The sequence below is a fragment of the Musca autumnalis genome, unplaced genomic scaffold, assembly GCF_047663935.1.
Source record: "Musca autumnalis isolate F117 unplaced genomic scaffold, ASM4766393v1 scaffold_5, whole genome shotgun sequence".
Classification (NCBI taxonomy): Eukaryota; Metazoa; Arthropoda; class Insecta; order Diptera; family Muscidae; genus Musca; species Musca autumnalis.
Genome location: NW_027412088.1, coordinates 88,652,147 through 88,666,674, shown reverse-complemented (window position 1 = coordinate 88,666,674; position 14,528 = coordinate 88,652,147). Strand labels below are relative to the sequence as shown.

At 39.2% G+C, this 14,528-nt stretch overlaps 1 protein-coding gene across 1 annotated transcript; it reads right to left on the bottom strand.

Moving 5' to 3' along the window:
- Positions 1 to 1,538: 1,538 nt before the first annotated feature.
- On the bottom strand, positions 1,539 to 13,192 carry LOC141386686 (serine/threonine-protein phosphatase 2A regulatory subunit B'' subunit gamma-like). Its single transcript, XM_073955606.1, is given in 5 exon segments — positions 1,539 to 1,563; positions 5,272 to 5,362; positions 5,365 to 5,440; positions 12,100 to 12,716; positions 13,165 to 13,192. Coding segments are annotated over 5 exon segments (837 nt in total).
- Between the last annotated feature and the right edge of the window lie 1,336 nt (positions 13,193 to 14,528).

The window sequence follows — 14,528 nt, the reverse complement described above, 5'->3', positions numbered from 1 at the left end:
CAGTGACCTATATTCCCAAAGCTGGGAAACCAAGTCACTCGCTGCCTAAAGACTATAGGCCGATTAGTCTTTCCTCTTTTCTCTTAAAGACTTTGGAAAGGTTGTTAGACTTAGAAATTAGAACTTTCTTCAGCAGTGACCTCATAAGCAATTCTCAACGTGCTTATATTAAAGGTAAATCAACAGAAACAGCGCTACACTGTGTCGTAGGTTGTATAGAGAAGAATATGGGGGATTCGAACTTCACTTTGGCTGCCTTTCTGGACATAGAGGGTGCCTTTAATAACGTGAAGCTCGAATCCATTCATCTCGCTCTAGAATCACTGGGTGTCCCCTCTATCTTGATAGATTGGATTGACAGTATGCTTAGAAGCAGACTGATCAATTCTAATATTGGGGAGAGCTCTATTAGGAGATCTGTCACCAGGGGCACACCTCAAGGGGGAGTCTTATCCCCCTTGCTCTGGCTACTGGTGATAAATGGGATACTCTTGGAATTCGACAATTTAGGAACAAAGGTAGTTGCTTATGCGGATGATGTGGTAATCCTGATTAGTGGGAAATTCTTAACCACATTATCTGATTTAATGCAAAGGGCACTTGCTAAACTCTCACGCTGGGCTCACAACAATGGACTGGGTGTGAATCCGGCTAAGACAGAGCTGGTGCTCTTTACTAGGAAAAGAAAGATCAGCGAGTTCGTACCACCAACACTAGATGGAGTGCAGTTGAATCTCTCTACGGAGGCGAAATACCTGGGTGTGATTCTTGACCATCAACTTAGATGGAAAAGGAACACAGAGGAGCGCACCAAAAGGGGTCTAATTGCACTCTATTCTTGTAAGAACTCGATAGGTAAGAGTTGGGGTCTGAGACCAAATGTCGTACATTGGTTGTTCTCGACAGTGGTATGCCCCATTTTGACCTATGGGTGTCTTGTTTGGTGGCAGGCCCTGAATAGTAAGTCAAATTTGTCTAGACTAGCTAGTGTGCAAAGATCAGCCTCAGTTCTTATTACGGGGGCAATGAAGAGCACCCCTCAAGCAGCACTGAGTGCAATACTGAACATCCACCCTCTGGATGCTTCTGTTCAGTATCAAGCATCCCGTAGTGCCTTGAGGCTCAAGGAGCTTAATCTATGGCGTACTTCAGGGTCTGGCCATGCTAGCATTTTGATGTAGCGGAGGTCTATATCCCTGACAGAAGTGAATGGGAGCATGGCAGGCCACTACCCGATAGCCTCTCCATCTTTACTGATGGCTCTAAGATGGTCGAAGGTACTGGTGCGGGGGTGTACTGCAATGAGCTAAAAATTAAACGCTCTTACAAGCTTAATACGAATTGCAGTGTCTTTCAAGCGGAGGTCTTCGCAGTAATGAAGGCCTTAGAATTAATAGTAGGACTGACGGACGAAACAGGTAGGGCAGTCACAATCTATGTAGATAGTCAGGCCGCCCTTAAGGCGCTAAGGTCTTATACTATTAAATCTAGGATTGTTCAAAACTGTAGGTCCTTGTTAAAAACTTGTAATTCACGTGTTAGGCTATGCTGGGTACCAGGGCACTGCAATGTTGAGGGAAACGAGATTGTTGACGAATTAGCAAGACGTGGCTCCCAGTCCTCTAACCTTATGGTAGAGGACTACGTCAAACCCCCGCTTTGCTATTTTCTCGGCAAGCTTAGACAGTTCTACGCAGAGAAAACCGAAAGGATATGGCAGGACGTACCTGGTTGTAAGGTATCAAAGTCTATCTGGCCGGCTATCTCGAGGCGTAGGACTGCGTCCCTTCTCTCACTATGCAAGTCGGAGATCAGGATCGCCACAGGAGTCATAACTGGCCACTGCGGCCTTAGATCTATGACGTGCAAGTGGGATGGCAACAGCATTGAGTACTGTAGGCTATGTGAGGATGAGGAGGAAACGGAGACAATTGAGCACCTTTTATGTAAATGTCCTAGACTAATTGTCAAAAGGCATTTACTTTTTGGTGTACACGTGATTGAATCTCTTTCCTACTTTTCCTCTGTCGACCCAAAAATCTTGGTAGCGTACTGCAAGAGCCTTAAGTGGCTCTGGGGCAGGACAGTGCGGACTTAATCTGCATCCGTATGTAGCATGTAGTATACCTATATTTACATATTTACTTATATCTATATTTTCCTTACTTTAATTTACTCTTCTCCTACTCTTGATTATTACTAATTACTTTATTTTCTTTTCCCTCCTCTCATCTATTCTGTACATTTCCATTTTCTCCCTCTCCTTCCTATCCAAACCTCCTACATAACCAACCACATCCCAAACACATAGCATTGGAACTCTCACATCATCATCTTTGGCATCACCATTACAAACACCCTAACCAGCAAAAATCATCATCTCCATTATGCACGCAATCACCATATATTCAACACAATAACCTGATTCACCTAACTACATCACAACAACAACACCAGCAATCACCAATAACAAACACAGCAACAATCATCATCTCCATCATGCACACAATCACCATATATTCAACACAATAACCGGATTCACCTAAGTACATCACAACAAAAACACCATCAATCGCCAATAACAACAATAGTCTGGATGATCTCAATGGACCTCAAGGTCTCCGAGTGGAGTGGCTGTCAGTATGGCAGTCACGCATCCTGAACCTAACACACACACAAACATTTCCATTCGCAAAAACCTAATGCGCACACGCTTTCATCCACTTAGAGTCGGACAAAAAATATACATTTACATGCTTTTATAACTTAATGGTCACATAAAATTTTTCAACTTCAGGAATTGGTGCTGGAGCATCATCGTTCTGGAAAAGTGATCTTTTCATATCCATCAGTTGTTCTACCTTTAATTCTACTGCTCGCGGCTACATATATTCCGAAAATGCCGATAATCGGGAGGTACCGTTATATATATCCCACGGCAGCGGGTTCTTACGTACCGTATTGACCTGAAACCATAGTGTTTCGGCCAGCGGCTGCCAACCCAACATCAACACTATGCTTCAACGTAGATTTCATGCTGCTACAAAAACAACAACTCCCAAATACCACGACATTCAAAAGACAAAAAACCGGGAGGTAATAGAAAACGTGGACCTATCCCAAAAATTCTCTTCTGGAATATTTTATACCCCCATCGTAGGCTAAATTCAAATTTTTAGCCATTTCATTTTGATGATGACGCTAAAATCTTCAATATACCGAAAATCGTGAGGGACCTTTCTATGAGTGCTATATAGGGACGTGGACCAAACATCCTAGGAGTAAGAGAAACTTTCGCACCAAATAATAAAGTTCAATCTCAATATTATTTGGCACGGAAGTTTATCTTACTCGTAGGATGTTTGGTATTGAAACTGTGCTATATGGGTCCACATTTTGACATAGACCCCATAGAACGGCATCTCTTTATTTCAACGGACATACATAAGTAGGAACAAGAATATACTCTTATTGGTACTTCGACGAATATTTCGATGTGTTACAAACGGAATGGCAAAGTCAATACATCTACCATCTTATGGTGGAGGGCATAAAAACTATAGCCAAAAAAAAAACTTTCTCGAATGGACAATAGAAGGCTCTTCTAATATCAATGAATACTGCATGATGTAAGAAGTTTACTACATCATGGAATACAGTATAACCCCAGCAAAATTAAATGGAAGTGATTCCATGTGAAATCATGACTTCACTGGTTCTTTTGCATGAGTGCGAAAGGAGTCGTGAAAGATCCCATCTTTTTCATCGAATTTTCATGAATGCAATTGAAGTCGTGAAAGGTCCGATCTTTTTCATCGAATTTTCATGAGTGCAATCGAAGTCATGAAAGATCCGATCTTTTTCATCGAATTTTCATGAGTGCAATTGAAGTCGTGAAAGATCCGATCTTTGTCACAATATTATCATGAGTTCAAATAAATTGATAAGTAACCGCACAATAAATTATCAAATACTCATATACCCGAATAATTGTGTACTTGCAAAAGTAATTGTTAAAATGAAAATAAAAGTCAGATGAAAGTGGTCGATAGTGGCAAAATTTATATATTTTAATTAAAAATACAATGTAAATTTACATAAAACAAAAGAAAATTTTTTTTTGTTTGGAAACCTGTTTCGTTTTGTGGATATTAAAAAGAAGTATGTAAAAGACCCGGTCTATAAACCACGAGCTTCCCCAGCCGACCAACACCGATATAGTAAAACATATCGAGCTGCAATTATTGGGTTGGTTGGGCCATGTTAACAGGATGGATAAAGATGCCACCGGCATATGAATACGAGCCATTTGACGTTATGCGACCCGAGGGAACAAAACTCCAATGGAAAGATCACGATATCACAAGCATGGCATGCAAAGTGAGAGAAGCAAAGTAGGAGATCGGTAAAATAAGTATAAAAGAGACCATAACGTGGTAACTATTACAGGATAAGCTTTTTCTTTTGAAATAAAATAACAGAATTCAAAATTATACTAGATTTCCCAAACGATGAGCTTGGTTCAGAGATTGACACATAATTTATCGAATATTGGAAAAACGGAACCCCCAAGTTGAAAGAAGTATCTTGCAGCCATCGGAAGAGATAAATATGATATTGCAGATTAATATAATATATAATTTTGAAATTAATAAATTAATTAATTCAACAAATTACATAATTGTATTGCGTATTTTATTTCTGATTGGCAAAAATCCGGATCCAAAGCATTGGTGCAAGAAGCCATGACGATGAACTGGTGCAAGAAGCCATGACAATGAACTGGTGCAAGAAGCCATGACAATGAACCGGTGCAAGATGCTATGACAATGAACTGGTGCAAGATGCCGTGACAATGAACTGGTGCAAAATGCCATGACAATGAACTGGTGCAAAATGTCATGACAATGAACTGGTGCAAAATGCCGTGACAATGAACTGGTGCAAAATGCCGTGACAATGAACTGGTGCAAAATGCCGTGACAATGAACTGGTGCAAAATGTCATGACAATGAACTGGTGCAAAATGCCATGACAATGAACAGGTGAAATCAGGTGTCACTCCCTTGTAAATTTCATCGGTGATTCACCTAAATTTGCACCTATGACAAGTCACTTGCACCTATGATTCAACTCATGATCTGTCATCGAACATTTTGCTGGGACACTACTGACAAGTTTTTATACCCGAAATCTAACAAAATGTGGCTAAAATTTTGTGGATTTAGGTTTTGGACTAAAGAAGATGTTATGTAAACTGCATTCACTTACCAATTAATCAAATCTTGCAATATTATCTTATACGGGTCCTTTGATTTGACCATATCAAAGATTTCATCCTTCAAATCTTCAAAATTCACGCCTCTGCATTGACAGCACGTATTTGCTCTTGTATCCCCTTGAAGAAATAATGCAATGTTTGGGCGGTCAAGGTAAGAACCTGTGTAGTTGCTAAGAAGAGTCTTAAACTAATATTCCTCTCTAATTTCAGCGGAGGTGATATTACGGCTGTAAGGATGGAATGCAGCTCCCATGGAGCCACCATATTCTCGTCCATTTACATGCCATTAGAGAGCCCTGACCCACCGGGTAATGACGTGGAGAAGCTTGTCAAAGAGATGGGTAGCACTTGCCTCATCATCCTAGGATGTGATGCCAATGCTCACCATTTCCACTGGGGCAGCAGAGACACAAATGCCAGAGGTGAGTCCGTATTCGATTTTATCTTAAAATATAATCTCAGAATATGCAACAGGGGAAATGAATACACTTTTCAAAATAGAATCAGGGGGGAGGTTATAGACATAACCCTCACTAATAAAGACGAATCTATTATCAGTGACTGGAGGGTATCGGAAGAGTGCTCCTTTTCGGATCATCGGAAGATATTCTTCCAAGTCTCTGTTAATGGCATTCGACAGCCACCATTTAGAAATCCAGGGAAAACCGACTGGAACAAATTCAATGAACTAGTAAGCTCCAAGCTGGGAGTATCACGATACCTCCAAACAGCCACAGAGGTTAATAGTGCAGTGAATCACGTGACAGAGGTTTTGGTGGACAGCTATGAGACCGCCTGCCCACTCACTTACCCAGGCAGAAGATGTCAACCGGTCTGGTGGTCGAAAGATCTGGCTAATCTCAGGAAGATTAGCAGAAGGCTCTACAATAAAGCCAACAAAACGAAGTTGTCCACAGATTGGGAGAACTACAAGGTATCTTTCAATAAGTACAACAGCGAAATAAAGAAGGCTAAACGCAGATCTTGGGTCTGCTTTAGCGAGTCTATAGAGGGAGTAAAGGATGTAGCCAGGTTTCGTAGAGTACTGTCGAAGGACCCTAAATCCATCGGCAGTATCAAGCGGGATGATGGCACATGGACTAACTCCGGTCTAGAAACTCTGGATCTCCTGGCCAAAACCCACTTTCCCAACTGCATGGATGCACCAGATCGCTCAGCCGATCCACCAATCTGTAACCAAGCCACAGGGGAAGTGAGTGTCATCGAGGAGATCATAAGTCACACAAAGATAGTGTGGCAAATTATGGTCTATCTGCAGTTTATGGCACCTTATTATACTTTCATTAATGGAATGACTCCTTTAGACACAGTTACCAAGCTACTTCACAACAATCAATAATAGTATAATCCTATTATAAAAATATTATAATCATTCATTAATTAGATCTATTGTTTCAAAATATGTTTGCTGGGAAGTAGATCCTCTATGTTCCATTACCCTTCGTTCCGGTTTATCTTTTTGTATATTTTTATGGTTTTTGGCTAAGATGTTCAGTTAACTACACCCACCCTTAAACCTAAGGAAACCATTAGCGATGCCACCCACAACAATTAAAGCGGCGCAAGGGTAGCACGCCCGATTCACGATCTTTGGGATTCGAGTTCAAATCCCGAGTATAGCCAATATTTTTTTTATATATTTTTTTTAATCTTATAAATCCAACAGTATATTACGGTACTTTGAATTTGGAGACTTGGATTAAATCTAATCTTGTTTAAGTATTAGTGAGACATTTTTTTTATATTTTTTTCCTCATGCCCACTACCTTCTGCAGTGGTGAATTCCAAAGGGATTAAGACGCTGGCTCTCACAGCATCAACCAAATCAAGCAATGTTCTTTTCCTTTCCTACCTTCAACCCTAACACACGAAGTAAATTGCATATTAACTTAAAAAAAACTCCAGGTCTTTGACAAATTGATGAATGTGTGATCTCATAAACTGTTTAACAAGAAAAAATTAATCCATAAAAATTGTGGCAATCTAAGTTTACATTACGGAATTCTTAAAACCAGTTGATTAAACAAATCATATTCAATAATCAACTAACATACTTGCATGAAAATTAATAAAGTGTTACCAAAAATTACCCAAGTTTTGTGAAAAAAAAACTTATACCCCGAAACCATCATTTACATTGCCCGTTGGGAAAGGGAAACACCTAATTTTCTCACTTATATAAGGACTTTCGGTAAGAAATCATGCCACTAAATTCGTACGACTATTTGTTAGCCAAATGTCTTTTCTATTGTTTAGCCACTTAAACAAAATCTGTGTTGGCGTTTGTGTAATTGCCCATACCACAAAGCAATAAAACCAAAAAATACACTATTCTGGGGCAAAAAAAAGTGCTAACCTAGCATTGCTTTCCGTGTGGCTCAACTAATGTTATTATATCTTGGCCGTGGAACTCCGAAGTTTACCATCAATTGCTCATATTGATTAAGAAACACCAAGCCACCAGAATCATCGATATTATACAGTACAACAAAGATTTTACCCATTGGGCATCCTAACTGACAACTAAGGAATCCCCTCAACATCTGTTGCCATGCAATAATATTCGTGATGAAAAAAAAGAAACTGTCTAGTCTGGTGTTCTAAAAATAGAATGTCTGTGACGGAAGTGGAAGTCCCCATTGAGCTTTACGACACCACACCAAAACTTTGCAATAGTCATCAATCATTATAACAAGTCAGTGGCCCAGACGGCAAGCCGGTGTTGCAGCTTGTAATAACGTAGACATCACTGGGGTCCCAGGTTCAAATCCCGAAACTGCCATACATTATTTCTTAGTATTAAAATTCGTAACTTTTAATTACTAGCGTATCTAAATCGATTTCAGTATTCATATGCAAACATTTTAACTAATAATTCTTATCCCAGTCCTACAGCTAAGGTAATCTAACAAAGCGACATCCTTCCACGAATGCAATTGCTCATCGAGGCCTCGACGAACAACGATATTAGTGTGATTTGAAAAAAAGGATATCATCCAATCAGCAAAAGGATTAACAGAGTGAGTGTGTTTGTAAGCCAAATAAGAAATTAAATTGAAATATTTGCATATGAGAAGAAAAGAATCCTTAAAAGGAGTAGAAGATCCTAGTCATCATCATTACCCTTTTATTTGCTTGCATAAACCCTTCCATTCATTATTAAACCTGGTATTGCCTCTGCAAAGCTTAAATGATGCTGGCTAGGATATTCATTTATCGGAAGATATATTAATTATTTAAAGCCCAGTTCCGTACAAGTTTAATATTCCTATAGCATTTATTCTAAAAAATTTGGATAGCATTTCACCTATGAATTGAATTCTTATAAATTATTTTAGAGATAAATACCCAAATCATTGAAATTTTTTCCCTTCTTCCTTCTTCCTGGAGGAATTCTAAAATTAAAGTATGTTATCTCCCATGTCACGATATATGTAGCATTCTTACCTAAGTTTAGAAGGAATCTTGTATTATTTTTGTTGTTATCAATTTGAGTAATATCAAAAGAGAACTCTACATTGAACCTTCATTATTTTCCATTTTTTTTGATTTTATATACGAATGTATGCTTAGATTATGGATTATATGATTTTTACATGTGATACACTGTATCTACAACCTTCTTGAAGTATCTTAAGAATAAATGAGTTATCTGAAAGTTATCTCTCTTTTCAATAAAAAAAAACTGTTGTAGTCTATGATGGAGCACTAAGTGCTAATATTTTTCCTACTGTGGTGAGGTAGAAAAATCGGGTAAGCATTCGTTGTTGGGGTCTCAGTAAAACGGTTAGCCTTTGAGACAATGGTAGGGAGGGGATAAGAGGCTTGGACTCCGAATAACACCTGGAGTCATAGAATACATAGGATTGGTTTTCTTGCTTCCTTTTATTTCTGGCCAATTGGGGTACAGTATTTGGTCAGAAACTTTGTCCACCCAATACATTTAATTCTGTATGCATATGTTATTTATGGGAGTCTATAATAATTTTTTCATTTTATGTTCAGGAAGGAATGTTTATGAGTAGAAGAGGACACGAACCCGCCCCCCGACCGTTGCTAGCAAAATTAATGGCTCCCTGTTGTCTAATTCTCGCTCACAATATAATAATTTTTTCATTTGCGCATCCTTCCTAATTTAAGTCCAAACCTTGCTTATAGCAAATTAAAGATAGTCCATATCTTGATACTTAAAACTACCGAAGACTTAAATTGTTCATAACAATAGCTTGGGCGATAAACACTTTTAAGCCCTTTAAATCACCTGGTCCAGATAGTATCTTCCCTGCTATGCTACAAAATGCATTGGAGGCATTGATACCACACCTGGATCATATTTATAGGGCCTGTCTACGTCTATCGTTCACACCGGTTCTGTGGAGGTAGGTCACGGTGACATACATCCCCAAAGCGGGGAAGTCAAGTCACACGCTTCCCAAAGACTACAGACCAATCAGCCTATCTTCCTTTCTATTGAAAACGTTAGAAAGACTGCTTGACCTAGGAATAAGGTCCAAACTTGGAAACAGTGTTATTAGTCCTGCCCAACACGCCTACATCAAAGGCAGATCGGTGGAGACTGCACTTAATGAAGTCGTTGGTTTAATCGAGAGGAATATGATGGGCTCAAACTATACGTTAGCAGCGTTTCTAGATATAGAAGGCGCCTTTAATAACGTCAAACTCGAATCCATCCACAATTCACTCTTGAACTTAGGTGTTTCCACTACACTGATCAATTGGATCGATGGAATGCTTAGCGGCAGGATAATCAATTCAAATATCGGTGAGACCTCCATTCGGAAGTCTGTCACCAGGGGCACACCACAAGGAGGTGTATTATCACCACTGCTGTGGCTCCTGGTGATTAACGAAATACTTAAGGAATTTGACCAACTACGTATAAAGACTGTAGCTTATGCTGATGACGTGGTCATAATGATCAACGGGAAGTTCCCACAAACGCTATCGGAACTCATGCAAGGAGCTCTGGACAAATTATCAAGATGGGCACACAACAATGGACTTGGGGTGAACCCATCTAAGACAGAGCTGGTTCTATTTACGAACAAGAGAAAAGTCAAACCATTCACCCTACCAACACTGGATGGAGTGGCCCTAAAGCTCTCCCTAGAGGCCAAGTACCTTGGCATTATCCTGGACCACCAACTAACGTGGAAAAGGAATGTCGAGGAACGTGCCAAGAGAGGACTTATAGCCCTTTATTCTTGCAAGAACTCTATTGGTAAGAGTTGGGGTTTGAAACCACAGGTCATACACTGGATTTTTACGGCCATAGTTCGCCCCATTCTAACTTATGGTTCATTGGTATGGTGGAATGCTTTGAGTAAGACATCCCTTCTCCGTAAGATTAATGTCGTTCAAAGAGCGGCATCTCTCCTAATTACCGGTGCCATGAAAAGCACTCCACAGGCTGCTCTCAATGTATTACTGGATCTTCATCCGATGAATCTCGTGGTACAGGAGTTGGCAGCAAAGAGTGCTCTCCGACTCAAGGAGTTAAATTCATGGCGTAACTTCGACTACGGCCATGCTGCTATCTTACGACAATCTGGACTATCGGTGGGTTTGGAGGTAATCAGTGACTATATATCACCACAATTACACTTCGACGACATTGAAGTTCGGATACCTGACAGAGAAGCCTGGACCCACAACTCCCTACCTCTACCCGGTATAGAGATTTATACCGACGGATCCAAGATGGAAAAGGGAACAGGAGCGGGCGTCTACAGCGATACCCTCAACTTACGGATCTCGTACAAGCTAAGCGGAAATTGTAGCGTCTTCCAAGCCGAAATCTTTGCGGTCACGAAAGCAGCAGAATTGATTAAAAACATGGAAGGGGATATAGCCGGACCGGTGACTATCTATGTGGATAGCCAAGCGGCCCTAAAATCACTTAGATCCCATTCAATCAAATCTGCTGCGGTCTTGCACTGCAGGAAAGCTTTGGAGGCCCTACGATCAATCGTTACCTTGTGCTGGGTCCCGGGGCATTGCGACATCGAGGGAAATGAAAAGGCGGATGAACTGGCACGTCGCGGATCTGAGTCAAACGACATCGAAATCGATAACTCAATCAGGCCACCCCTGTGTCACTTCATGCGGCTCCTAGAACAAACATACAGGGAGAAGGCTGGTCAGATCTGGAATAACGAGCCTGGCTGCAAGGTATCAAAGGCAATCTGCCCCAACCTCTCCAAAAGGAAGACCACTTCCCTACTCTCTATGAGAAAACCCGATCTAAAACTAATGACTGGAGTTATCACGGGACACTGCAGGATAAGATCAATGACCTGCAAATGGGATAGAGATGACCCCACTGACTACTGCAGATTATGCGAAGACGAAGAAGAAACAGAGACGATTGAGCACTTATTATGCCGTTGTCCAATGCTCAGGACCAGGAGAGTTCAAACAATGGGTGAACATACGTTATCATCTCTGACAACATTCTGCCAAGCCGAGCCGACAACACTGCTTCTTCTCGCCAAGGGTCTGAAGTGGCTTCAACACGAACAAACTACAGCATCTTAATACGGCTAATCTCCTTACTCGCTCTCTCTCCTTACAAATAATCTCTCAATCCGTAGCACTTACTTAATCATTCTCAACTATCCTCTAACTTACTTAACTATTCCTTTTTCCTACTTCTAAACTCGATATGCTATTATTTCTTTTCTTTTCTCCTACCCTTACTCCTATAGTGAACACAATGGACCATAAGGTCTCCGAGTGGAGTGGCTGTCCAACACGACAGCTGCGCGTCCTTTAACCTAACCTAACCATCCCTTGTGCTGGACATCCAAAATGCGAAATAGATAATGCAGCGATTGTGGTTCATGACGATTATCCAATGCCAAAACAAAATCAAGAAAGGTTTTATAATCCATTTCACCATCAAAGGTGCGACATTCATCAAAAACACGATCCAAAAACACCGACGTCAACGTGCCGGAACCATAATCTGCCAACTCTTGTTTACTCAACATACCATTGTGATCTTTATCCAGATTTAAATAATTGCCATAAACTGTCAACACGGAAGCCATTGAAAACCAATTATGTTCTTGAGATTCTTTCGATGATTCCCCATCACGTAATTCTAAAAGCTCAGTCAAAAGACCAGACGCTAAAATGTCACGTATACGTATACGCCCAGTATGGAGAGGATCCAAAAAGAAAAAGAATGTCTTTACCACAGTACATACGTAGAAACTCTGAAATGAGGGTTGAACACAACCACTTATTTGTGCCAATGTTGGTATTATATCAACAATATAATTTTCCATATCGATTTCTCGTAAATAACCTTGACCCACATCATCATAGAACGACAGTCCAATCCGTTCTTGTGTTAGCCATACTTTACGCATTGTGTAATTGAAAATGGCTAAAGCATACAGAACTGTCGTAGGTCATTGTTATTACACGTTTACGGTGAATAGAAGACAACGATATTATCGTTGAGTTGTCATCGCCATTAATTTGGAGATGAAAAAGGCGGAAATGTCAATGATTTTCTTGAAATTATGCAAAAGTAGTTCGCAGAAATGCAAAGGAAAATAAACAACTGCCTTTATTTTATAAAAAATGTAAAAAATACAGACTACGGACTTACTTTCTTACACACACATAACCGAAAAGCAGCGAAATTTCTTCTTTAGCAGCTTCATGGCCATCAGGTGCTAAAATTCATGGCCATCTACTAAAAGATCGACGCTTTTAGCTGTGATAGCCCGTCCCCCTAAAACGTCCATTAAAGGATCCATGTTTGTAGCTGTAATAGACCCCCAAAAAGTCAAGATGTAGTCCCCTAAAAATTGTTCTAAAAAATCCACCTTCATAGTTGTCTACTGAAAAATCCATGCTTTTAGCTGTAGTATTTACTACCAAATCAAAGTCGTTGTATAGAATTCTATAAAAGCAAAATAGAGACCAATGATCATTGCTTGTCGCCAGAGCCTCGTTAGCGATAACAGGGGTCACCAAGTGTGGGATGAGGTTGACTTGGAAAGGAAGAGGCTATGTTTTGCGCATTCACTTTCCCATATAACCCCCGACTATTATTATTTATAATTTCTAGTAATTTCTTGTAAACGAGTAAGGTGTTTTGTATTGCAAGACTGTAAAGTAAACGAACAATATACGGTAGCATTGTGTACTTATTTTTGTTTAAACGAAGTTAACTAATTATTGTATATTCGTTGTTATTATATATTATTTATTATTCATTTGGTTATTTTCATTATATTTTATTTATAATTTTTTAGGATATTATATAGATGTTCCTTAGTTTTAACTTTATTATTTTCATTGTATTATTATACTATTTTTTATTATTTGGTTTTATTAATTCTTTACTATCATTATATTTATTGTTATTGTGATTCAAATTTATTTCCGTTGTTTTAGATATATGTCTTAAATGAATTAATGTAATTATTTCGAAAAATTATGTTCACACCAATATAATTGAGAATGAAATGACTTTAATAATTTTACAATCTCGTCTTGCCTTGCTTTTACTCTGCGTTTACAAATGACAGGACAGTTGAGTTCATGTATTGATTGTCAAAATCCCACAACTTGCCTGTGTGACGTAGGCGTCCCGACAACGGCAAAAACAGTTTTAAAATTTTGAATGAAAATCGTCGATTTCTTTTTATTTTCCGTTCACATATTTTGTTTATGTCCATGTTCTTTTGTTTTCAACATATTTCAATTATTATTTCCCATTTTTTTTCAAAAATGCCAAAAATTTGTCTTCCTTACTGTCTGTGAAAAAATGGTGGACAGCTGGGAGACAAACGACAAATGTATGTATGTGTTAGTAAATCAGAGTTGTATTTGAAGACAAACTGTCTGGTGTAAACGCCTAGTTAAATAAAGTAAAGTGTCTAATGTAGGGGTGCAATTAAATCGTCGTCTCGACTTATAAAAAAATTTTTCTATAACAAAATGAGTGGTGCAATTATTTAAAGAAAAATCATGATCATCTAAAAAGTGAAGCATTGTATGAAAAGAAATAACCATTCCTGTGGTGTTATCTATTCCCTGCCACGTAAATGATATGCTATAAAGAAAATTTATTGTATTTCTAAGTATAGTTCTTTTTTCGACTATATGGTAATCGCCTTCACATGAATATAACTCTACTAAAGGCATAATGTTTTCAAGAACATCTTTCGTAGCTTGAAACTCT